The sequence below is a fragment of the Mustela lutreola genome, chromosome 13 (genome assembly GCF_030435805.1).
Source record: "Mustela lutreola isolate mMusLut2 chromosome 13, mMusLut2.pri, whole genome shotgun sequence".
NCBI lineage: Eukaryota > Metazoa > Chordata > Mammalia > Carnivora > Mustelidae > Mustela > Mustela lutreola.
In genome coordinates this window covers 73,481,204-73,507,389 of record NC_081302.1, presented here as the reverse complement: position 1 = coordinate 73,507,389, position 26,186 = coordinate 73,481,204, and the positions used below count along the sequence as shown (strand labels likewise).

At 40.4% G+C, this 26,186-nt stretch overlaps 1 protein-coding gene across 4 annotated transcripts in view; it reads left to right on the top strand.

Moving 5' to 3' along the window:
- The window catches only part of B3GLCT (beta 3-glucosyltransferase), a 116,056-nt gene that overhangs the window by 31,072 nt on the left and 58,798 nt on the right, over positions 1 to 26,186 (top strand). For all 4 annotated transcript variants that reach the window (XR_009346877.1, XM_059143958.1, XM_059143956.1 and 1 more), the window contains exons 5-7: positions 13,763 to 13,839; positions 14,312 to 14,423; positions 21,785 to 21,921. Coding sequence is in view for 3 of the 4 variants with exons in the window: in XM_059143958.1 (XP_058999941.1) it covers positions 13,763 to 13,839; positions 14,312 to 14,423; positions 21,785 to 21,921 (326 nt within the window). In the remaining variant the exon portion in view is untranslated. The remainder of the gene's footprint in view (positions 1 to 13,762; positions 13,840 to 14,311; positions 14,424 to 21,784; positions 21,922 to 26,186) is intronic.

Sequence of the window (26,186 nt, the reverse complement as noted above, 5' to 3'; positions counted from 1 at the left end):
TTTGTTTGGAAACCCAACTTTGGAGATTTCCTTCTACTAAACCTTATCTGATTTCGTCAGAGAGACAGACATGAAGCAACCTTGACTGGATGGCTTTGTTCCATTTGCTCTCCTAAAGCACTAGTGGAGTGGCCAAATGAAGGCCAAGGCAGAGAGGATGGGGAATGTGTAGCCTGAATAATCCTTCAGTTGGGTTCAGGCAGGCATTAATGGAATTTAGTTCAATTAGGCCTTGGCAGTTGCCTTGGATTGCATAATCAGTAATGACACCAGGACAGACTTACGCATCACTTACTCATATGAGTTAAGAGCTTGTGTATCTTTATGTAATCATGTGTCCTTGTTCTCAGAAATACCTTCCCTCTCACAGAGGGAATCATGTCTTTTAGATTATGTATCTTCCCCATTTAATCCAGCTTGTTCTGCTTTTTCTTCCTCCTGAGCACCTTAAACAGAATGGGTATTCAGCCTATGGCAGTGGAATTGAATCAAGAGGAAATTGAACAAATTAAAATGAAAATTTGGTTTAGGTAAATTATTTTCTCTATTTAAAATTTTGTGGTTAATTCTTAAATTGATAATGGTGGACCCCTCTCATACCTCTCTCATAAAATAGCTATTTTACTTCTTCCAGTGAAACAACAGAATGTGGAGAAAAGAGTTGTATAAAAAGATTGAGTATGAGTTGCTTCTAGGAAAATAGGATCTCTTGAATAAGTGAATCTTCGAGAGACAGTATGGAGAAGAAGAAGAAAATTCACTTGACTACATTAATGCAGACAACATAGCAAATGAGTTAAGGAAGGTGGGGGTTTACTTCCACTCACAAATAGTCCCATGGGTGTGTGGCCGGAGATTGGCAGCTCTGTGCCAGAATCCTTCTGTTTTGTTACTTTACCATCGGCTAGAGTGTCTTGTCCTCATTGGCATGGTTGGAACTACCACAACATTGGCATTCTTGTGTATGCAGGACAACCACTTTCCTTTTAAGGTTTGGTCCCTGAAGTGGTATATGTCTTTTCTTTCATTTCTCCCTACATCCCACTGTCATGTGGGCACATGTAGGCTGCGAAAGGTAATCTTTAGTTGGGTGGCCTTTGGATCCAGTCAAAATGCAAGGAGTTCTAATCTCTGGAAGGAGGAAGGTGATTATAATCACTAAAAGGAAGAAGAGACAAATGGACATCACTGCTAAAGTCAGGACATTGTTTACACACCAAGGACTCCCCTAGTCAATAGAAGAATTTATCTATGAACCTCCCATTCATTCACTCATTCATTAAGTATTTACAGAGCAAAGCACTGGCCATGCAGGCATCAGCAAAACGTAGTCCTTGTGCTTGAAGAGCCCACAGTCCAGGAGAGGAGACAGGCCCATACATGGGCAATTTTAAAGCAAGGCTAAAGTGTAGAAAGACAAATACTGCATGATTTCATGTACATGAGATATCTAAAAATAGTCAGATTCATAGAATCAAAGGCCAGGGCGGTAGTAACCAGGGGAGGGGGAAATGAGGAGTTAGCAACAGGCCGAAAGTTTCAATTAAGTAAGATGACTGAGCTCTGGGATTGGCACTCCAGCATTGTACTCTGTTGTACATTAGAAAGTTTTTGCCTTGTTGCAAGGACAGAGCTCATGTTAAGTTGTTCTTGCCACAGTACAATAAAAATAAATAAAAAATCAGGCACTAGTGAGGTTAAAGAGGAGGGTGGGAGCAGGGAGGCTTCTCTGTAGACAACCGGGGGAAGGCAGCCAGGGTAGAAGCACGAGTGTGTTGCCCAGGATGTGGGGCGGTGTAGGTGCTACAGCCCAGAAGGTTAGGTAGGGACTGACTGCAGATGAGCTGTAGGTCTTCTTAAGGGTCCTGGCCTTTCTCAGGGCCTCTCAGGGGATGCTCTGGGCATTTGAGAACTATTTATTTGAGATCCAAGACATTTAGCATCTCTGGCCCCTGGCAGTACATGCAGGAGGAACCCACAGTCCTGTTACTACAAGCACTGCCTGTTGAAAATGACTGGCTGGGGAGAGCCATTAGGGCCTCCTTGTGTCAGCTCTGTATTTTAAAACCATCACTCCAGTGGCTGTGAGGAGGGCAGCTAAACAGATAATGAGCCCGGGGTAAAGAGCCTCATCTCAAGTCACTGGGAATGGTCCAGGGTGATGCTGCTGAAAGTGTGGGTGCTGACCTCTGCTGGTGCTTCACCACAGGCAGTGTGAGAGGCACGGGGCCAGGGGCGAGGGGTGGAGCTGGCGGGGTGGTTGTGGTAGGGGATGTGAGGCCAGAATGGGGGCAGTTGGGGTGAAAAGTGGAGAAGTCAGGACCAGAGTCCAGGTCGGGCTGAGGTGGGGTGGAGCGGGGCCGCCATCTGAGGCAGAGGCTGGGATTCGTGGGTTTGCAGACTCTGAGAGGACTGCAGGTTTCTGCCCATGACATCTGAGGTGGAGGTGTCGCATGCTGGATGTTTGTTTGCTTGAAACTCGGGAGGACAGTTTGACCAGAAGGTGGGATTTGGAATCAGGAACATATGTAGGAAGTGGCAGAAAGCTTGAAGGTGCTTCTTCCGGGGGGAAGTGGGACTGTGGGGGAAAACCAGGGTTTGGGGACTGGGCAGAGCATGAGCAGCCCTCTGGGGATGTAGGAGGAGTGCGTGAGACACACAGAAGGAGCACGGTCGGATGTCAGGGACGCTGAAGGAATAGCCTCTCGAACAGTGATCGCTGCTGTCTTGTTATCCCAATCGAACTTGTAAGACAGGGTCTCAAAAATGGCCATGCCACTGGGTCGTCTTGCTGTGGGGACTCCTGCCCATGCACTTACTTCGGGAGGTGTCTCCACTCGGAGCACTTTGCTGTTACTGGTGCTCTTGTTATTGTTACTTTTCTTAATGGTGGTTAAAAAAGAAAAAAGCAAAGCATGTAAAATCTGCCCTCAACCATTTTTAAGTGTAAATACCGTAAAGCACATTCACACTACATAACCAGTTTCCGGAGCTTTTTGTCTTCTCCACAGAAACTGGATGCATACCCATGACACAACTCTACGTTTCCCTTCCCTCCGCGCTTGATAACCCTTGGACGTTGTCTCTATGAATCCGACGGCTCTATGTACCCCTCGTAAGTGGGCTCATAGAGTATCTGTCTTTTTTGAACAGGCTTATTTTACTTAATGTACCGTCCTCAAGGTTCATCCATGTTGTAGCCTGTGATGGGGTTCCCTCCCTTTAAAGGGCTGAATGTTTGTTATTCTTACTTTGACGGCCTTGGTCCGCCACAACGGACGGCAGGATGGACAGCACTTTCTGGGATGCTCCTCTGGTGTCTCCCACAGGCTCCCCTGCAGTGCCCTTGCTCCTCCAGGGCATCTGTCCTACCCTCAGACTCCAAAGGGAGGCGAGCCCTGCTCTGTACTTCTCTTTGTATCCCCCACAGCTCCTCATGTTCTGCTGCATGTGGACAATATTAGAAACTGCATTTTTCACTGATAGATTTTTCTCAGCTTTTAAAGCTTAGAAAGCAGTTCCATTTCACTTCCGTATTTACCTTTCCTAGCACTTTATTTTATGCTTCTGTTTTCAGTTTGTTTATCCTTAATTTTTATTGTCCTTTCCTTGTACACTTTGCACGTTCCGCGTGTTGAGTAGCTGTCTCAGATTGCCACTAGGTGGCAATATTGGTTTTACGTTTAAAGACACGTAATTAAGCAACATCATTAAGCAAACCCTTCTTCTCCAGCATTTAATTTCTGTGATAATAAATGGAGTCTAGACTAAAGCAATAAGGAAACTTCCCTTAATTATAAGATAGTCTACTTTTCTTATTCTGAAATTCTTTCCTAGGATGGAAGCCAACTGTGAATACTGAGGTAGTTATGACAAAACTTTAATGCTTAGATTTAATTTGCTCACAAGATCCTGCCTTTTAGTAGTTGAAATGGCCAGGGACATTTTAGAGTCTGCAACTATACTGGATACTGGTTCATTTTTTTCTCTTTATAGGGGTGTTTTTTTGTTTTGTTTTAATGGTATACATGTGATTTATTGAATTTTAAAGGTTGAATTTTAAAGAATTTAAAGTCGAATTTTAAAGATCCAGAGATAGTTGACAGCTAACACAGTGTTTGCGGACAATCCTGGTGGCAGTATTGGGATACCCTGACCTAGAACTACATGAAAATAGAGCAATGAGGTTAACTTCAGAGAATTAATTGCTGAGATCCACAAAACATGTAGGTGGGCCAAAGTCCCTTTAAGAGGTAGGTATGACTCCCTACTTAAAAATTTAACTAGAACTCGTTTTAAGAAATTGATGTATTTTTGAGAAAGAATTGACACCTCATTCATCAGCCACAGGAGAATCTAAGGCAGAAGTTGTCAGGGCATTCCTAGCTCTGTGGTGGGGAGCATGCTCTCCCCTTCGAGGATGGGTCAACCCTATGGTTTGGCAGATGTGTGCTGTACCTCAGTTGAACAGGATGCCTGGGGCTCTCATGTCACTGGGGACCTGAATCAGGAAGTGTTCAGGTTGCAATCTGGGTTTTCCCCATGGATTTGCCCACCATGAGCATTCACAAAATTTTCTTCCTAAGGGTGGAATCAACAGTAGTTTTATCTTTGAATATTTATCTGATAGCCCAAAATATCTATTCCTCCCACACTGCCAGATGTCTAGAACTGCTGTTTGTTTATTCATTACCCTTGTCAGGTTGCACTTGACTACAAAATCTGCCAAAAATTAAGGTGCAAAAATTTAATGGTTTCTGTGATTATGCATCTGCTTCTAGCTGTTCTCTTTTCTTTGGCAAGTTGTTACCTAGGCCTGTTTTGCCTCAAAGTGCTAAAATGTGGTCTTATTAAGAACACAAACATTTTTCATCATTTTAAATGAGAATATAAAAACAGGAGCCTAAACTAACTTTCCGTCTGAAACTTAGTACTATACTGGGAGTTGTTGCTAGAGTGGTGAAACTCCCTTATTTCTAAAATACTTTGGGTCATTTTGAGTTGTTCTGTCCATCTCCAGTTTTGAAGCTTATAAGACAGCTTATAATGACTCTGTGGTTTACAGTTGGATGTTTCTTCCAATCAGTCAGCTAGCAGACTTTACCAAGTGCTCTTCTATGTGCAGAGTACCGTTCTTGATTGCTGGGGAGTGACAGGTTAGAAAGATCCTCGAGTTCTTTGACTTCCTTATGAGTAGGAGGTAACTGCTTCATAATAGAAATGACTATATCATTAGGTAGATGCTAGACGTCAAGATAAGCATCTTCAAAAATTTATCCAAGAAATATTAATTGGTCATCTGTGATTGTATTAGGTACTTATAAATGTGAAAAGACATCTTCAGGCAATACAGAGGGACCGTTAGAACAGTGGTGCCTGGGACGCCTGGGTGGCTCAGTTGGTTAAGCAGCTGCCTTTGGCTCAGGTCATGATCCCAGCGTCCTGGGATCGAGTCCCACATCGGGCTCCTTGCTCCGCAGGGAGCCTGCTTCTCCCTCCGACTCTGCCTGCCTCTCTGTCTGCCTGTGCTCACTCTCTCTCTGACAAATAAATTAAAAAAAAAAAAAAAAGAACAGTGGTGCCTATTTGAAACCAGTGAGGAAGTAGGACAGTATGTAAGAAGCGTACGTTTATTAATGTCGTGTCCATTGTGCATGTGAAGCCTGAGAGGGTAAGGAAAAAAGACATGTCAAATTAGGTAAGAAAGACAAGAAAAATGAGCTGGAGGGCCGTTAGCTGAGAACTTAGAAACTGAAACTGGAAGACAAAGGCAAATTGTCAAGAAAGCTTACTGTTAGGACGCCAGGTGGAAACTGGGATTTTGGGAACGGTTTGGACGATGGGTAAGGATGTGTTCACAGTGCACATGTACTGGTCTTTTTAGACTGGAATGGATGGAAAGGAAAGTGAGCTGGGGGATGTGGTTGGTGAGCACAGGGTTCCTAAATGCATATCTGTGGATACGAGAATTCAGATTTTGAGGAAGTGCTATTTTTTCCCCCTCAGGTTTTTTTCTGCCCACATTACAGATGGAGGAGTAGCGTGAAGTTACAAATATTAGCTATTTAAAGAGGTGCACAAACAAAAGGCCGCTTGCAGGTGAGGCTGGCAGAAACCCACAAGGCGAGTTTGTGCCACATCTCTTAATTAATCAGGCACTTGAGTGTGTGTTCTTTGAGACACGTACTATGTGCATACTATATGTGCATCAGTTATGATTTGACTTCTGTTTCTCGAGCCTAAGGAAATTCCTTCTTGAATGGACATTTGTGTGAAAATACTTGCACATATATGTATTTTTTGTTACCTGGAGTGGGAGCAAAGAGCTTGGATTCTGGTAATGACACTGTCGGAGTATCTTGTTCTTGTATTGTTGATGGAGAGGCAATCCTCTGAATGTCGTCTTCTCGCTCATGGGACCTGGGATCCAGTAATCAAGAGGAACTGAGACTATGATCATCTGTACTATAACTTCAGACATCTTAGGTCTTAATACTTGCCTAAAGGTATGGAAACCAGTATTGTTCTCCAAAGGAATTTCAGATAGGATTAAGTTGGAGACAATAAAGGAAAGAATATAAAAGTATCCTAGTGGTTTTTTTAGTCGGTTCTAGTAAAACAAAAATTGTTGAAGACTCTAAAGTGTGAGCTTCAACGAGAGTACAGGGCAAGGGTCATGCTTGATTGGGGAACCACTTTGAGTGAGGAAATCAGCCCCTGTAGTAGTGAGAGCAGGGGGGAGGGGAGGCCTGAGATCGCAGTGGAGGCAGGACCCGAGACAAATGTGGGCAGAAGCACAGAGAAATTATGGTTCTGTTTTTTTTTTTTTTTTAATTTTTATTTATTTATTTATTTATTTATTTATTTTCAGTGTTCCAAAATTCATTGTTTATTCACCACACCCTATGGTTCTGTTTTTAAGGCAACCTGCAAATACAGAAAAGCAAGTTCAGAGGTGGGATATTTTTAGAAGAGTTTTGGGGGGACAGGTCAGGGGACGTTGTAGCTGTATGCATTACAATTGGCAGTCGTTGGATTACATTTTCTGCTTTGGGCCAAATGGAGCCAAACTACCTGCTCAGAAACTCCCCCCTACCCCCTTAACTAAATAGCTTTTGAAAAGAACAGACACTTAAAATTTTATTGTCTTCTTTTGTGGCATGAACTTTATTTAAAACCTGGAAGAATCTCAACCTTAACAGATAAATGATAATTTTTTCCCTGTTCACAGAAAGTTTTGTAAATCACTATTTGCTAGAGGAGAGTTAGTCTACAGACTTTGGTTCATTAGTTTAAAAAAAACAACAACAACTTTATTTCCATAAGATAAGCCAGAACAGAAACCTTTCAGTGTGAAGAAGCTGGAGAAAGAAAAAAAAAGATGGTTTTTTGTTTCCTGTTTTTAGAAAATTTTTTTTATTGTCAAGGAGACAGCATGAGGCACTTCACTGAAAGGTTAGCTTTGACTGTGTGTGTCTGGATATCACTACAGTTCTCTTTTTAGGTGAGAGCAGTTAGATGCTTACTGAAGATTCGATTCTTTTTTTTTTGTAGTAACTGATGGGTGTTGAGTATCACATTAGTTGTTTATTAAACTGGGGACTTATTACATCACATTTACATTTTACGTATTACATATGTATGCGTATATATACACATTACATATTTACATTATATTACATTTATTGCTGTTGAGTAAGAATTTATTCATCCATCCATTCACTTAATAAGTCTTTATTGAGTATTTACGTTAAGCAAGGACCTGGGCAAGATGCCCCAGGAGAGAATAGGACATTGAGATCCACGTTTCAGAGGTGGTAACTCTGTGATGACGAGTTCATCCTACTATGGAGAAGGCCATGCTGTGAGCATTTGTTCTTTTTAGCTGCCTAGCATTTGAACCCCTTCCCTGTCCTGGAGAACTCTATCCCGGATGAGTCTGGAAGAAGCTGGGGCTTGGCCCAGTAAGAACATCAGACAGACATTGGATCTCTCCAGGGTCGGGGTGCAGCTTATGTTGCAGTGTGGACAGTCAAGACTTTGCCACACAGGACTGTGCCTGGAGCTGGAGGCCCGCGGAAGCCATCGCTTTAGAGCTCCTTCGTTTGGTAGTTACACCTGTACCCAGTGGCTAGAGGTGACATTGGGGACCAGCACATGCAGGTGTGCAGAGGACATTAAGTGCTCCTTGGGGACGAGGCGCCAGTGGTGGGGGATGCCCACCCAGCAGGCTGGCCCCTTCCAGCTGAGTGGTGGTGTCCCCCTCCACCAAGCTCATTCTGATAGCACACTACACGTTGCTGCGTGAAGCCACAGCAACATCACTCTCTAAGGACACAGGCAAGGAAGCACTCAGCCCTGCCTGGAAGGTCAGTGAAGGCTTTGTGATGGCATTTGAACTGAGCCTTGAACAAATAGTAGACTTTGCTAGGGTGCCTGGGTGGCTCAGTGGGTTAAGCCTCTGCCTTTGGCTCAGGTCATGATTTCAGGGTCCTGGGATTGAGCCCCGCATCGGGCTCTCTGCTCAGCAGGGAGCCTGCTTTCCCCTCTCTCTCTGCCTGCCTCTCTGCCTACTTGTGATCTCTCTCTCCCTCTCAAATAGATAAATAAAATATTTTTTAGAAAATAGTAGACTTTGCCAGACTCCTGCCTGGGGCAACTGTGGGGACGCCTGATGGAAGTAGTCATCGTGAGTCTTGCTGGTTATTAGGGAAAGGGGTGAATACAAAGAAAGGGAGCCGTTTGCGAGCCAGCTGGTGAGCTTATGTGGAGAAAGGTGTGGTTGCAGAAACTAGTGAGGCATCTGATCTATGGGGCCAGGGTCTGGAGCAGAGACAGAGAGCTGGAAACTGGGGCAGTATCACAGCTGCTTTTTTTTTTTTTTTTTTTTTTTAAAGATTTTATTTATTGTTGGTTGGGGGAGGATCAAGGGGAGGCACAAAGGGAGAGGGACAAGCAGACTCCACGCTGAGTACCAAGCCTGACATAGGGCTTGATCTCAGGATCTGAGATCATGACCTGAGGCGAAATCAAGAGCTGGATACTTAACAACTGACTGAGCCGCCCAGGTGCCCCTAGAGTGAGGATTCTGATGCAAGTACTTTGGCTCCAGAAATCAGATTCTTAAACAATGAGCTGTGCTGCCTTTCATGAATAAATGAATGATTAGTTATAACAGATTTATATGAGCTATAAAAATGTACTTAGTAATGCATTTCAAAGTAAATAGTTAATAAAAATAAATTTTATAAATAATGAGGTAATAGCTTTCTCTTATTAGGAGAAGATAGGGGTAAGACAAGTATTTGGAAAATATAAATATATCTATATATATTTTAAATAGAGGCCCAGGTTCTTGGAATATATGTTATTACAGCATCACATGAAATCTGGTTCATAAATGAATACTGAATTTTTAAAGACTAGTAAATCTGTCTGATATGTGTTCCAAACAGCATATCAGACATCTTTATCATCATCCTTATAAGATATACCTCCTTCTTATGGGAGAAGTTATAACAATAAACATGATAATTTCCATCATAATTCATGTTTTGGTCTAAAAGCTCAGTTCAGTGGCTAAGACATATATAACAGTTGGAATTTGGAAATGCAGTTGAACTGGAAACTTTCTTAAAACAGGATTCAGTCTTTCAGAGCCACTGCCTCATCCTGAACAAATGTCTTGGCTTTTGCTTTCAAATTTAGTACTTGGTCTGAATGGTGAGACTGAATTAGACCATTAACTCCTGTACCACTACGCTTTGAAGTAAGGTAATGGGCAAGTTACAAATATTGGGAAACAGTCCATCAAGAAGGAAAAAGGCAGCAGCATGAAGTTAAATTAGTTGAATTCTTTCCAGACAGAGGTACAAAGAGTCAAGTGATCCAAAACCAAATTTGCCTAATAATTAAAGTTATTTTTGGTATTAAAATATTAATCTGTTGCCATCCATGTTCAACTGTTGACTCTTTCATTTGTACTATTAATATTTCTAGATATAAAACTTTAATGATTTTACTTCCATATCAATAATGATAGGGTCTCGGGGCACCTGGGTGACGCAGTGGGTTAAGCCTCTGCCTTCAGCTCAGGTCATGACCTCAGGGTCTTGGGATCCAGCCCCGTATCGGGCTCTCTGCTCAGCAGGGAGCCTGCTTCCCCCTTCCTCTCTGCCTGCCTCTCTGCCTACTTGTGATCTCTGTCTGCCAAATAAATAAATAAAATTTAAAAATTATAATGATAGGCTCTCTCCATTCGCATGCAGAGAGCGTCGTTAGAATGCTCAGCTGTGGAATCAAACCCCTTGGCCAAATACGGGTGATGGATTTGTGTCAGAACCAGGGAGCCAATTAGAGTGTTAATTTTGAAGGTGATTGTTCAGAATTGTTAGGGGCTTTAAGTGTGAACGTATGCTTGATATATGTTCAAAGGAAGTACTGACTGCATGTCCAGTAGGCTTTCTGACCTCAAAGTGCTTGTTAGGGGACCAGTAGATGCTGATGACGGAAGTGAAGATAGACTGGTTCAATGAAATAAATAGAGTTGACATAAAAGTCAACTGTTACTGTTCAACTTGTTCATTTTCTTTCCTTTTTCTGTAATTTGCCCACAGTAGGCCCCTTTTTATTTTTAGCCCACTTATGCTTGCCTCTGTTATGGCATTATCTCATTATTGAGAAAGCCTTACTTTTTAAGTTTGAGATGGTAGTATTGTCGCATGAATAGGCATCATTTAGATGGACAATAGACAGTTCTATACGCATGGGTGCCTTTACTATAGCTTTTATTCCAAATGGCACTGTTGATACAACATTTTCTTATTTTCTTTCCCTTTCATATTTCATTTGAAAATTCTCTCAGTCATTCATCCAGCTACATATTTTAAAAAATTGCATTGCATGTAAAAGTGCTATAAGCTGGTTATGGCAGCTGAAAGGAAGTCTACATCTCATGGTGGTGTTATAATACACAAGTAGAAAGAGCATTAATTATTACAATTCTGAGTAGTAAAAACTGAGATAAGATCATTTGATAGACAATTTTATTGTGACCCTTTAAGTTATCATATCTTAGAGGTGCTGATACATAGGAGCATGTGTGCCTGTATGTTCACACAGAGCATACATATGTACACATGTGCATCAATTCACACACATATATAGCATATACATAAAAACAAGAATAAAAGCTCTTGGGCCTTTTTGAGGATTAATGAATGAAAATTCATTTATAATTGAAAGGACCTTGGGTTAATCAAGAGTTAAGATCAGGTTTCTGAAAGTCAAGGTGGGCATATTTTGGGGACCAAGGTATTCACACACCTTTGGAGGCAGGTATCAATACAGCCCACTAGTTTTTTTTTTTTTTTTTTTTTTTTTTTTTTTTTAAGATTTTATTTATTTATTTGTCAGAGAGAGAGCGAGCGAGAGTGAGCACAGGCAGACAGAGTGGAAGGCAGAGTCAGAGGGTGAAGCTGGCTCCCTGCAGAGCAAGGATCCTGATGTGGGACTCGATCCCAGGACGCTGGGATCATGACCTGAGCCGAAGGCAGCTGCTTAACCAACTGAGCCACCCAGGCGTCCCAGCCCACTAGTTTTTGAAATGTTTTTATTTGGAGATAAGTAGGTACAGAAAACTTGATTGCCAGTTTTATGTTCACTGACTGAAGCAGATATGACACCCAGGCATATGATTTAGTAAACAAAAAGGAATGGGGATAGGGACGATTATAATTTACTAGTAATCCATAGAGTTTATTTTAGACTAGAATTTCACTTCTTTGTGCTAAGACTTTGCCTTTTTGCTTTTATTGTCATGACAGATTATTTGTAGGCCTGTCTGTGTCCTTGCCAGGATGCTGTCCTCACAGCCTTCCTGTGATAACTGTTGATATCCCTTATATACTTCCTGCAACCAGGAGGACAGGACTAGTACATAAGAAGAATTCTGAAGTGTATTCATTTTTCCTCAAGAAACTTTTAAAACTAAACTATGTTTTAACTACATTAAAGGATTTTTAAGACATAGTTGTAATACTTTGGTCATCTTGACACAAATATTTTCATTTTCCTGGTTCCTTTCCAGTCTCTATTCATATATGAATTTGTTTTACATATTTGGAATCCTGTCTGTTTTTCCATTTAACATAAAGACAGTTCCATGGTTTCAAAGTCTTCATTATTACACTTTTGATTGCTACACAATAGGTCTTTTTTTCTTTTTTCTTTTTTATTTTTTTTTAAGTAGTCTCCATGCCTAGCACCCAGCATGGACCCCATTATAGGGCCTGAACTCACAACCCTGAGATCAAGACCTGAGCTGAGATCCAAGAGTCAGACACTCAACAGACTGAGCCACCCAGAAGCCCCTACCTATTTTCTTACAAAACCTTTTAAAGTAATTGCTCTTTCTTTTCTAGCTAGCCATATTAGCATACCATAATTATCTGAAAGTTTTATTCAACTATTAATATTACTAGTTTTCTTCACACATGATTTTTATTCTTATATAATTCCTCATGAATATACATGTATCTATGTATATATATAGCATATGTATATAGCCATTTCTTAAAAGTCAATGGATATTACTGCATAATTCATAATCAACAGTGGGAAAGCCCAGAATTACATTGAGTATACTGAGTAACTAACTGTTAATTCAGCCTTCCATCTGTTTTTTTCTCTGACGTGTCGTATTGCTCATCTGATTTAACCTTTGATTACTGTCCTTGCCTTTCATATTTGTACATGAAAGTTAAAATAAATACTACATAAAATAAAGAAATGAGACGTTATTTGATAGTGAGTTCCAAAGATTTACACTGAAAACCATTCTCCTGAAATAGTGAACTTATATGAACTTAAAGGCAGGTGTGGAATCTACATTAGTTTAGTAATAGTTTGAATATTGACACACTTATTCTTAATGTGTTTTGTCTGCAACAGTTAGCAAGGAAGCAAATAAAATACAGAATATACTAAAGTTTGTTGAGAGGGTGGTATTCAAGCATATTATTATATATCTGACTTAGGGCTTGTAATAACGTGAAATATATGGAATAGTGCTTTACTTCAAAGCTAACATTCATAGCCTTAAATGTATTAATCTCTCTCTTTCGCTGTGTATATGTATTGATATTTATTTAACCATAGGTGTATCTTGTTTCTGAATCTTAGTTCCTCCTATGCTTGTAAATTTTCAGTCTGTTATTACTATCCTTGTCTGAGTACCTAAGGGTTACAGTTCTAGTATTTAGACCCCAAACTCTTCATTGTTATGGTGTTTTAGTTTTTTAAGGGCACTCAAAATTTGTTTTTTTTTCAGGAGATAAATTGGATATCATACACATCCTCTTGTTTAGCTGACATGTTTTATTTTCCTTCTGCTACCCGTGGATGTATAGTGAAAGCTATTTCTATGCCTTTGTGTTATCCCTGACTGCTTCTGTGCTCTCCCCTTCTGGTCACCTTTGCAAATCTGCAAATTTCAGGTCAGTTCCTTGGATCACTGAGGACCCTTCCTGGAGTCCTCAGCACTCTTCTATGCATAGGTGATAAAGAGGTTATGTGGATTCAGCCAATATCTCTCATTTCTAGTAACTCCTGAGGAGAAGAAAAAGGAGAGTACGTAGGAGAGTAAAATGTCAGGTTTCTGAAAATACCTGCATTTAAAAATTGAGTCTTTTTTTTTTTTTTTTTTTGAATTGGATCATATTGTGTTTTTATTTATTTCTCCTCTTTAATAATGTTTCTTTAGGATCTCCCCAGAGTCCTTCTTCTTCATCAGCTGTCTAAGCAGGAAGGTGCATGGACCATACTTCCATTGTTACCACAGTATGTTTAATTTGAAATGTGTAGATTTTGACATTTGTACCCGACCACTCCTATGCTCCCTACTTTTCTAAGAGTCAATAAGAAAAGTAAATTTGAACTCTATTTCTTATGACTACTATATTACCCAAATTTCTTGATTCTTTTAATCATGAATGGCTTCTGTTTTTAAATATGTTGCTTTCTTAAAAGCTAAAATATCAATATATTTGATACTTATCTTTGGAAATTATCTACCTTCTGGGCTGGTGGTGTTACAGAGAGAAGTAACTTTAAGAACTCTAGCTGTCTTATAAACCATTAGTATCTGGCTTTCCCATAAGCTAAAATTATACATTCAAGAAAAATGTAGGGGAAAAATCTAGATTTCTAGCCATTTTATATGTCTTTCATCCATTTCTTGCTTATTAGTTTTAAACCTTATTATAAACTCATTTTATAGAAGTGTTTACTATAACCTGTTTCTCTTTGTCAGCTTTTCTGTAACATATAGCAGAAATTCATCATGGATTTTCTTCTGTGAAGAGGAGACAAGAATACAAATTCCAGAACTCTTAGAAACACTCAGAAGATACGACCCATCAAAGGTGAATACAAATTTAACCATAGGTGTATCTTGTTTCTGAATCTTAGTTCCTCCTATGCTTGTAAATTTTCAGAGTCTGTTATTACTGAATTTATCTAACTGGGGGAAATGCTTAAAAGAAGATTTAATTTTAATTGAGAGGTTTTCCAAACTAATAAGAACACTTAATTTAAAATTAAAAGGAATGAAATAATAGTTGAATAGTTAGAAGTAATGTTCAAATAATTCTTTCTGAAGTTTTTGTAGCTTTTGGAGGGATAGAACGTTCAGTGAACCATTTTTAAATGACAAAATCTATTTATATGTGTTACAGTTTCAGAGAGTTAAAAAGCTATAACTCTGGGTTAAGAAATAAGTTTAAATTGCTTATTTCTCTTTGTCAGCAATGACCACATATTATTTTAGATGAGTAGTATTTCTTGGTTGCCAGCTGTGCATCAAGGACTGTGATAGCAGGGGCTAGGACAGACAGACGAGGATCTTGAAGACATGGATGATAAAGAATGGCAGGAGAAAACAGAACATTTGGGAAGCAATGAAAAGTGAGAGGTCTTACAGTAAAGGGAAATATCAGAAGCCCAGAGCAGGGCATCAAACCTAATCTCCAAGAGTCAGGACAGGAGGCGACCTTTAATCTGAGTCCTGTAGGATGAGTAAGAGTTAATAGGAGAGAGTATTTTAAGCAGAAGGAACAAAATCTGAGAAGGTCTGGAGATAAGAAGGGGTGCTTCTCATGTTAGAAGTCTAATGCTAAAAAAAAAAAAAAAGTCCACTGCTACTTTCTGTATCCTTATCTTTCATATTTTTAGATTTTATTTTGGGCATATATGATGTAGCAATTGGATCTTGTTTATTTCTAAGTCCCTAGCACTGAGCAGAGTGTTGAACACTTAATACATGGTCAATGAGTATCTGTGATTGACGGGTTAACTCTGCAATGTCAGCTTTCCTGCTGGGCTACGTCCTGTCTCAGGAGAATGCCCTAGAGATAAGTTGAGAGTAATTAGCCTATTCATTTCTCTTGGAGAAGCCCAGGTTATACCCAAATCACCATATGGAATCCTTTAAACTTAGAATAAGGAAAATTGGGGGCTTTCAGGTACCACTAGACACCTGTCCCACCCCTATTCTGGTCCCACTCCAGAACTAAATCATATTTAATGAAAACGTGGAGAAGGAAAGGTGGCTCCTGGGTGCCTGCTTCATTTACTGATGTAGGAATAATGTTGGGCAACAGTGATCATTCTCAAACAATGGAAAGTCTGTTACCTTAACAAAGCCACGGGTTTCAATGTTCTTTAAAAACTGCAAGGGTCCATTATGATTTCTCTTTATGCCTTTGCTTTCTGGGAAGATACAGATATAATTGAATGAGAAGGTTGTTAGGTTGAAAAGAAAAATCCTTCAAAGGAGAGAAGAATTATAAATGTGTCTTATCCCGTCTTTTCAGATGATGCTAACCAGCATCTATGTACTTTGGCCATGTTTTGTGTAAAACATCTGTTAGGCTGTTAAGTTTCCTTTTGACTTGAGAAAAACTCCCAAATCCTTTTTAGAATGTAGGAGTTTTAATCTCCTCCTAGTGTTCATTTCACCTGGAGATTATTTTTCCATTATCCGTGGCTCTAATTCTTTGCAGAAGATGGTGACTCACTGTGCTTTTTAATGAAAATTGGAATGATAAATTTAAAAGTTCAAAGCAAGTTCATGAAAAGCAAGTACAGAATAGAGGTAAAATGAGAGGTTTTCCCCCTCTTTCCTGAACTCAGCCTTTTAAAAAAATCTAGGATGCTTTATTTCTTTTGAAACTAGCATTAGGAAATAAAGATTATGTAATGTTCAAGTTAGCTCAAACCAGTGTGCTTTTTTCCCCTACCATTTGGAATTTTAGAAAAAAGCAAAACTGGCTTTGATAGTGTTACTAATAAACTATATTAAAGTAGTAATTATGTAGTATGTTAGAGCATCAGTAGTTTTTTTTATTCTGATGTTTTTTCCTTCAGTATCTTTCTGTCATTCTTATGTAAATTTACACTGTTATACAATATTTTAAATGGAAAACTTAAATTTTATTAAAATAATTAATCTTTTTAAAATTGCCTTTCTAGGTGAGTTCTAGAAGTTTCCATATCTTGCTGGAGTCTTTTTTTCCTACTCTATGCTTTTAATATGAGTTTGCATTTGCCGAAATGTCTTGTTGTTTTTTTTTTTAATAGATGTGAAGCGCCGGTTCTGGTAAAGAGTAATTCTAAGATACTAATGGAACATTGTCTGAATTGTTATTTTACAGCTTATCTTGATTATAATTGTCTTTACTGTGAAACTATTAAGAAAATTGTTAAGAAGGAGGGGGGGGTGCCTCTTTCCACAGATTCTGTGTAAATTTCTCCCTTAGTTTATATGGTAACAATCTTATACACTTGATCATAGCCAGACACTGCCATTAGAAGTTAAAATACAGAAACATGTTTTGCATAAAATTGTGTTTGCAGTAGGAAATTCTAACAGTGAAAGATTAGTGAGAAAGGTACTGAAAATCTCCTGAAGTATTTTATTTTCTTTAAACAAGCTGTATTGATGTGGTATGTTACATGTGATGATTTTCATATCGAGTAATGTGTAACAGTTTGAGAAAGTCCTATGTCATTGATTTTTTTTTTTATAAGATCTTGAATTTCTATCTTAAGCCAAAACCATATACCCTATAGTTATCCCTCTTGCCTGGTGATGATTTATAATAACCATAAAATGTCAAGAAAATCGTGACGCAGCTTCAAAGGCCGAGCACACAGTTATGTTAATGGGTTCCACACATGTTCAGTTAAGATCTGTTGCTGAATTGAGCAAAACCAAGGGTTTGGGAGGTATTTGGGACACAGCCACAAGCAGAAGAGATAATATGGTGTCCCTCTCGGTTTTGTTTTCTGGAGCAGGGAGTGAGGTGGGGATGGCTGGATAACAAGAAAATATGCAAAACATTTAGAATTTAGGGTGCTTGATTTAAATTAGTTTCTCTAACAGGGTGGTTTCCATTTGAAGCTCTCTTGGGCTTGCTCCATTCATTTAACAAAAGTAGTAAGCACTTATTCCATGTTAAGTCTTCTGGTGGGGATAGAGCAGTGAGCGAAATGGGCGGTTTCCCTGCGGAGGGGCGGGGTGTTCTTGTGGCAGGAGAGATAGGCAAGGAGCCAAAATGCAAACAATGTGGCCGATGGTAGTAAGAGCTATGGAGAACAAGAAAGCAGAATGAGAGGGATAAGGGATAGATTGGGGGTGGGCTTACTCTTGTATATAGGGTATCAGGTCACTTTTGAGCAGAGTATGAAGGAACCAAGGGAATGAGCCATGTGCTCCCTGCTCCTGTAACTCCCTACCGCATACCCCTTCTTGAGGTTCTAATTGGAACCTCAAATTCAACATATGCAAAACTGAACTCTTAATGCCCTTAAAAAAAAAAAGATTTTATTTATTTATTTGACAGAGATCACAAGTGGACAGAGAGGCAGGCAGGGGGGGGGGCAAAGCAGGCTCCCCACTGAGCAGAGAGCCCGATGTGGGGCTTGATCCCGGGACCCTGGGATCATGACCTGAGCTGAAGGCACCCAGGCGCCCCACTTAATGCCCCTTTTAAACCTTTCCCATCTTCAGTCTTCCTCATCTAGAAATGGCATTATGGTCTATCCAGTGACTCATATAAGAAAACCTAGAACTCATAACGGATTCCTCCTTTTCCTTCAGCCATGTGTTGGCATATCCCACTAAGGCTACTTCCAAAATATATCATCTTCCATCCTCTCTCCATGTTTAAAACTGCTACTCTGGTCCAGACTACCATCATATCTTGTCTTGACAATTATTAGAGTCTCCTTGCTGGTCTCTTGTTTTCTACTCTTGCCATCCTAATAATCTAGCCTCTTGGTAATTCAGATCATATCACTTACCTGTTCAGAAATCTCCACTGATTTCCGACTGCAGCTCAGATAGTTTCACTAGATTCAGCATTTTAGGTGGGCAGTGATTTTCTTCTGTCATGGTAAAGATGTTGTTCCATTGTCTTTTACATCCTGTTGTTTCCATTGAAAATTCAACTGTATGTTTTAGTTCCTCACCCTAACCCGTCTCCCCTCAAGCTACTCTTAAGGTTTTCTATAACTTTGGTCTTTTCAATCAACATATGCCTCTGTGTGGTTTCCTTAGTACTCTACCGGTGTTTATAGGGCTTCTTGAATCTATGGCTTGATGACTTCTGTTAGTTTCAGAAGATTCTAAGACTCTGTTTCTTCAAATATTGGTTCAGTTCCATTCTCTTTCTCCTCCTATTTTGGCCTTCCAATTTCATGTGTTTTAGATTTGCTCACTGTTTCTCATATTGCTTTTATTCTCTTTTCTGTATTTTCTTCCTTTTGTTTTCTCTTTTGTGCAACAAACTAACTATTTTTTATTCACTTACTACCTTCCAGGTCACTGATCCTTCCTTTTCTTGTGTCTAATATCCTCTTGGATTCCTGACTTCAATTATTGCCTTGGTCAGTTTTAGAATTTCCATCTGACTTCTGTTTATATTCTAGCTTTTTGGTAAAATTCTTCATCTTTTCATCTGTTTCCTTAAATATATGAACAATACTTTTTTTTTTTTTTTGATAACTGCGGTATTTGACTTATCTATGCTTCTTTATTTCTCATTTTTCTCTTTGTTTTTGTTCTGGTACTGTTTCTTGGCGTGCCTGCGTAATTTTTCACTAAATTCCAGATATTTTGTGTGAAAAATCAAAGAGGCTATGGATGATATCCCTATGTACAGGAGGATTTATTATTCTTCTGGGTTGTACACCTGGTTTGGGTAGGTCTATTTACAGACTGCCCTCCCTTCTAGACCCTTTCTTCCAGCAGACCCTGCACCTGGGCTTTGGGCTCCCCAGCACCACTGCTGGAGCCTTTGGTCGGCAATTAGCCTCTTCACTGCTGCTTTACACTTGGCTCTTGGTTCTTTTCTTGTTTTCTTTTTCTTTCTTTCTTTCTTTCTTTTTTTCAACATAGGAGTTGAAGGGAAATCACATGCAGAATTTGGGGCTCACTTTTCTGGATCTGCTTAAATCTCTACCTTCTTGGCAGCCTCCAGCTCCAACCCCTTTCTTAGTCCAGCAAGGCTGCAGGGTCCCAGCTGCTGCTTTCTGTTGTGTGCCATTCCCTGTTATGGGCAAAAGGCTTGAGGGGTAAAAGGAGGTGACTACAGGCTTCCTGTGAATATGCTTCCCTTCTCTCTCGGATGTTCGCCCTCATCTACTATCTGTCTTTGTTTTCTGAGGCCCTCAATTATTATTATTTTTTTTTTTCCTACTTTTTTTTTTTTTTAAATTTTTTATTTTTTATAAACATATATTTTTTATATACATATATTTTTATCCCCAGGTCTGTGAATCACCAGGTTTACACACTTCACAGCACTCACCAAATCACATACCCTCCCCAATGTCCATAATCCCACCCCCTTCTCCCCAACCCCCTCCCCCCGGCAACCCTCAGTTTGTTTTGTGAGATTAAGAGTTATTTATGGTTTGTCTCCCTCCCAATCCCATCTTGTTTCATTTATTCTTCTACCCACTTAAGCCTCCATGTTGCATCACCACTTCCTCATATCAGGGAGATCATATGATAGTTGTCTTTCTCTGCTTGCCTCAATTATTTGGTTTAAGTATTTTCTCCAGCATTCACATCTGTTTTCAGTGGGAGATGTGTTGTGGCTGGAAGTGGAAGCCTTAGACTACACTTGGACTAAGTCTGCAGTGCTTCCTGCTGTCATCTGAAATCCACCCTGAGCTGTCTCCTGCCTGTCTCTTTCATACCATTTCCCCCTACCCGGTGTATTCTAGCACACCGGACTTCCTTTTTCATCAAATGCATCAAGCTTGTTCTCACCATGGGACTTGGTAGTAACTGCCTTCATTGTTCTTCCCTAGATTTGTGCATAGCTGGCCCTTTGGTATTACTTACTCTTAATTCAGTTGTTAGCTCATGAGAGGTTTTTCTCTCTTTCCAGGGAAGTCCCCAGGAGCTCTATTTTATTTTCATCCTACTACAGTGCAGTCACCATCTGACCCTATTTTACTTATTTTCTGTTTCCCCACTATTATGTAAGCTGTGTTCCCACCTGGTATGGACTAAATGACAAATGTTAATTGATAATAATAAATGTAAATGGAGTGAATGAATAAATGAATAAATGAATAAAATACGCACTAATTCTGGAAGGAATTTTTCAGATTCTTCTTTGAAAACCCCAGAAGGGCATAAAGGAACACTGCTTTCTTGTCTTTATATTTATTTATTTATTTAAAGATTTTATTTATTTATTTGACAAGTAGGCAGAGAGGCAAGCAGAGGGGAAGTAGGCTCCTGGCTGAACAGAGAGCCCAATGTGGGGCTCCATCCCAGGACCCTGAGACCATGACCTGAGCCGAAGGCAGAGGCTTAACCCACTGAGCCACCCAGGTGTCCCGGAACACTGTTTTCTTTACCTTAATAGTATTTTGATACAGAATTTTCTGTAAAATACCACTTTTATATGTTTATGGCATAATGACTAACATTTTGTTTATCCTGTTGATATACTAAATTACTGTCTTTGTGAAGATTATGCCATGTTCATTATCATAGAGCATTAATTATGTTTTTGTTAAAGTTCTTTAGAAAGTAATAATCTATGCTAATTCTGTATTACCCAGAATACTTAATTAACTAGAATTAGTGATATGACTTTGTTTTTGGCCTTATAACGAAATGGCTTTTTAAGAAAAGGACATTTTATTTATTTTTAATTTTTTATTTTTTGGATGTACATTTGAAATACATTTTACTTTATTTTATTTAAATTCAATTAATTGATTATAGTGTGTTATTAGTTTCAGAGGTAGTGTTGAGTGATTCATTAGTATTCTAAAACACCCAGAATAACACATCACGTGCCCTCCTTAATGCCCATCACTCATTTCCTCTCTCCCCCAACCCCTCCCCTCCAGCAACCCTCAGTTCGTTTCCTATAATTAAGTCACTTATGGTTTGTTTCCCTCTCTGGTTTTGTTGTATTTTATTTTTTTCTTCCTTCCTCTTTGATCCAAATTCTACATATGAGTGAGATCATATGATAATTGTTTTTCTTTGACTTATTTTGCTTAGCATAATATCCTCTAGTTCCATCTGTGTCGTAGAAAATGGTAAGATTTCATTCTTTTTTGATGGCTGTGTAATATTTCATTGTATGTATGTATGTATGTATGTATATATATATATATACACATACACATATGTATATATACACTACATCTTCTTTATAAGAAAATGATGTTTTATATATTTATTTAACAGGAATGGTTTTTAGGAAAAGCCTTACATGACGAAGAATCTACAATAATTCACCATTATGCCTTTTCTGAAAATCCTACGATTTTTAAATATCCAGACTTTGCTGCTGGCTGGGCCCTTAGTATTCCACTTGTAAACAAGTAAGAATTTATTAGACTTTGTGTGTGTATGCATGTGTGTGTGTGTGCTCGGATCACCATTTAGTTCACTGAGTACCGCAGCTGATCTCAGGTGAGTTTGGCACCGGAGGCAGTGTGTGATGGTATGGGAAGACTGGAACAGAGCCAGTACCTGGTGGGCTTGCTTCTGTTCTGTCACGTACTTGTTCTCTCAGACTAATTACTCATCTGTTCTCTATTTCCTCTTCCTCGCCTGCAAAATAAGGTGAGTAACAAATTGTGAGCCTAAGGGAGGGTACACAAGTGCTCTGAGAATTCTGCATCCACAAGAGTTATTACTGTTTTCAAGGATCTGGTTAACTATAGGTATGACTTAGATTGTCAGTAAGAAATCAGGTCTGTGACATGCCCAGGGAGTGGGAGTTGATGACAAATTATGTACATGGGTACACACGTTCCCATGGGCTGGGCAGCAGGGACAGTTACTAGAGCTGTACACGTCTGTACCTAGCTATTTGTGTGTGCCATTGCAGTAATGTTTTTTTCAATGTGAAAAGTAAAGATAATTAAGTTGTAACCCAGGAGAAATAGGATTGTTGACAGGCTCTTAATTCAAGTGCCTCAGATTAATTATGATGTGTTTTTCTTCTTTAGGGAATGGAAAGTTGATAAAGCAGTTGTGGCCTTTGTATCTTCAAAGATGGAAGGGTGTCTGTTTTTTCTCACATCAGGTGTGCTGTTTCTATGGTTTTGAGTCTTAGGGTTTTGAGTCTTGGAAAGCTTTTAAGACAGATAGTAGTACCTTGTCTTTCGTGGCTGGCCAACACTTTTTGACATTTGAAAATTTTTACAGCGTAAGACCGTCCTTTCCAATGGAGAATCCAGGAAAGATCAACAATACCACCTCCATGTTGTATCGCCTTCCTTCCTACTAGACAGCAGCTCCGTGAGGTGGGCTCCATTAGGTTGATGTGCTGTATAAAATCTTTTGGGAATGGAGTTCTATGGAGATGGAGACAGTGAGATTGTGGTCCATTTGGCTTGGGAGGTCATGATAGAGGAGGGGTCATTTGAAGGCTGGCAGCTGAGACAGTAGCTTCCTGATATGGCAGCTTCCTGATGGTGATGGAGGCCATAGCTCCTCGGCTACCCATCTCTGTAGTGTCAGTTGGAGGTTGGTCTTGGAATCTCAGCCTGTAGTCTCTTTATTCAGAATTTCTAGTAATTCTGTGAGCCATCCGTATGCACTAATAAGTGTCCTTTGTGCTTAAACTGGCCAGAGTGGATTCTATTATCTCCAACTAAAATGTGTGACCCATGGACCCGTCCTGAGAATACCAGGCAAAGATACCCTGTCCCCAGCCTGTGCCAGACATGCCTAGGAGGGCCCAGACATGCCTAGGAGGGCCCACACATGTTCCCCGCTCTGTTCTCAGAAAGGGATGGGCAGGAGGGGAAGGGGAATGAGAAAAGAAGGTTGTCATTCCCTTCTTACCCTGCACTGTCTGGCTCTGCTCTCAGCAGGATGCGGGGAAGATAATTCTGTTTCAGCTGTACTGGGTCATCTTTACTCTCAGACGAACTAAGTTCGGGTTTGCTGTAGCTTGGTGACTGTGAACCCCCAGGACACTCTTTTCCTGCTGTGTCCAGCAGCCTGGTGTTTGGGTCCTGCTTGGCTCTCTCTGTGTTCAGTCTGGACCCTCCAGAGCTGTGGATGGCACATCCCAGCCCCAGAGCTCTTCCCTGCGCCTTGCATATTCTTCACCTAGCGGTAGCCTTCCTCCCCTCTGTCCTCACTCTCTGTACTTCGCTTCATAGCCTGGAATTATGTGGACTGACTCTTCTACACAAGTTCCGGTGGCTATGGCTTCTCTGACTTGGGAGTTAGAAGCTTTTCCTAAGTCTGTTTGTCTTCTGTTTCCTGGAGACCCAGGTCCCTTGACAGAGGGACAAGCACAGCTGTAACTTGTCCTGGGCAGTACTCTTGAGCACAGACCCCACCTTCTTCCCCCAAGGCTAAAGAGAAACCCACTACCCTGCAAAGACCCTGTACAGCAAGCCTGGAATACCATCTCTCTGAAGCCATAGAACTCCCTTTTCCATCCTTCCTTCCCAATCCAGGAGGCAACTCATCCAGGAGACGAGTCCTGTAGTTTAGAGAGTTTCACTTCTTTCCATCCCGCATCTAGCAAGGACCTTGGAGGCCCCTGGATGCTGGAGGCAATTCACCATTTACTGAGTTTGGTGTAATAAGAACTTAATTATTGCTTTCCTTTTGATTTACTTTTTTTTATTAATTTTTAAAATTTTTTAAAATACATATAATGTATTTTTATCCCCAGGGGTACAGGTCTGTGAATTGCCAGGTTTACACATGTCACAGCACTCACCATAGCACATACCCTCCCCAGTGTCCATAACCCCACCCCCCTTCTCCGAACCCTCTCCCCCCAGCAACCCTCAGTTTGTTTTTTGAGATTAAGAGTCACTTATGGTCTGTCTTCCTCCCAATCCCATCTTGTTTTATTGATTCTTCTCCTGCCCCCCGGCAGGTTCTCATGGCTCTGGTTTGTGCTCGTCTTCTAACTCCCGCATGCTCACCGTGCAAGTAACTGCCGGGGGCTTTGTGAACTGGGGCTGCAGGCTCCGCGCTAGCCAAGAGACTCATCTTAAGGGGGTGCTGTGTGAGGGATAACTTGGCCTTCTGTAATGGCCGTCATACTGGTGCCTGCTTCTCTTCTGTCGTCTTTTTTTTTTTTTTTAAGATTTTTTATTTATTTATTTGACAGAGATGACAAGTAGGCAGAGAGGCAGGCAGAGAGAGAGAGGAGGAAGCAGGCTCCCTGCTGAGCAGAGAGCCCGATGCGGGACTCGATCCCAGGACCCTGAGATCATGACCTGAGCCCAAGGCAGCGGCTTAACTCACTGAGCCACCCAGGCGCCCTCTTCTGTCGTCTTTACGAAGTCCCTGGAAACACCTATTGACAGGTGCCGTTTACTCCCTCTCTGGTCGAGCAATGTTTTCTGCTGAGATGTGGGAGATGACCGAGGGCCTCATGTCCCTGCAATAGGGTATGTAAGGGACTACATAAGGGAATTGGGGCCAAAAGACTAATCTTTTGTACACGTTCCAAAAATTTCCAACAGTTGCCCCATAAATAGAGGGATAAGGCACCAGTTGACCTTTTGTGTTCAGTTGTCCTTTGGTTCCATAACACTGAATGGTTGCCAACAAGCTGCACGATGTTTGTAGTTGATTAATATCTGTGGTCTTCTCTGTGCCTCTCCTACTTTTCCCTGCCAGCAAAAACAAAACAGAATGAAAATGGAGGCTCTACCAGAGTACCAAAATCAAAATTCTGGTGACCTGATACCGTAAGCCACTTAAAAATTCCAGTGCGGATCCTTTTCTTATGATGAACACAAGTAATCAAAATAATGTAACCCATTTAGCATAGCAATTCTGTTATGGCCAAGAGCTATTTAAAAATGGCTTTCTCATAGGAGATTCTATATATTCTTCAAGAAACTCGTATTACCACCAGCACAAAGTATCAATTAGCCCTACTGGCTGCAAAATTTGATCTTCCCAGTTGGTTTTTCCCAGTTACAAAGCTAATGTGCTATTTCCTCCTGTTATTAGAGACTATATGAGTTAGCATATCAGATTAAGGAAATATAACTGTAATTGGAAGGTGAGGCCTGTGTTGGTGAATGTAGATGTTCAGCCCTGTTACTGAGGATGCTGGTTCTCCTTCTCTCTCATGCGCAGTACACAGCCACCTGAAACCACATACAGCAGCAGCTCATCTTAAATCTGGTTCCTCTTGTGATTCAAGGCCAAAAGCGCTACTTGTTTTTGTTTGTTTATGTTCAGCAGTGGAGAACCTCTCCAACCATTGGAATATAGTGCTTATCTTCAGTCTGCAGTTGGATGGATATCATCTGATTGAAGTAGATTGGGTCAACTTCAGACCATTAACAATGCAGGGAATTTCAGTGCTTTGGTTGGGATTAAACTAATTCTGACCCTGCAGCCCATTTATTGGGCTCAGTAATTAGAAGTCTCTGAGGAAGAAGGAATGGGAAGCTCTTTGTTGAGTAGGAGGTCTACAGCGCCCACTACAGAAGTGATGATTCCCTTTGCCTCCTTGATTTTATGGCCCACTCAGTAGGTAGGGCAACTGTTTACAGTTACTTAAGTATCTCTCCTGCTCAGGTCATCAGAAAAACTGGTAACTTAAAAACATTTCACAACACACACTTTTAAAGACCATGTCCTACCA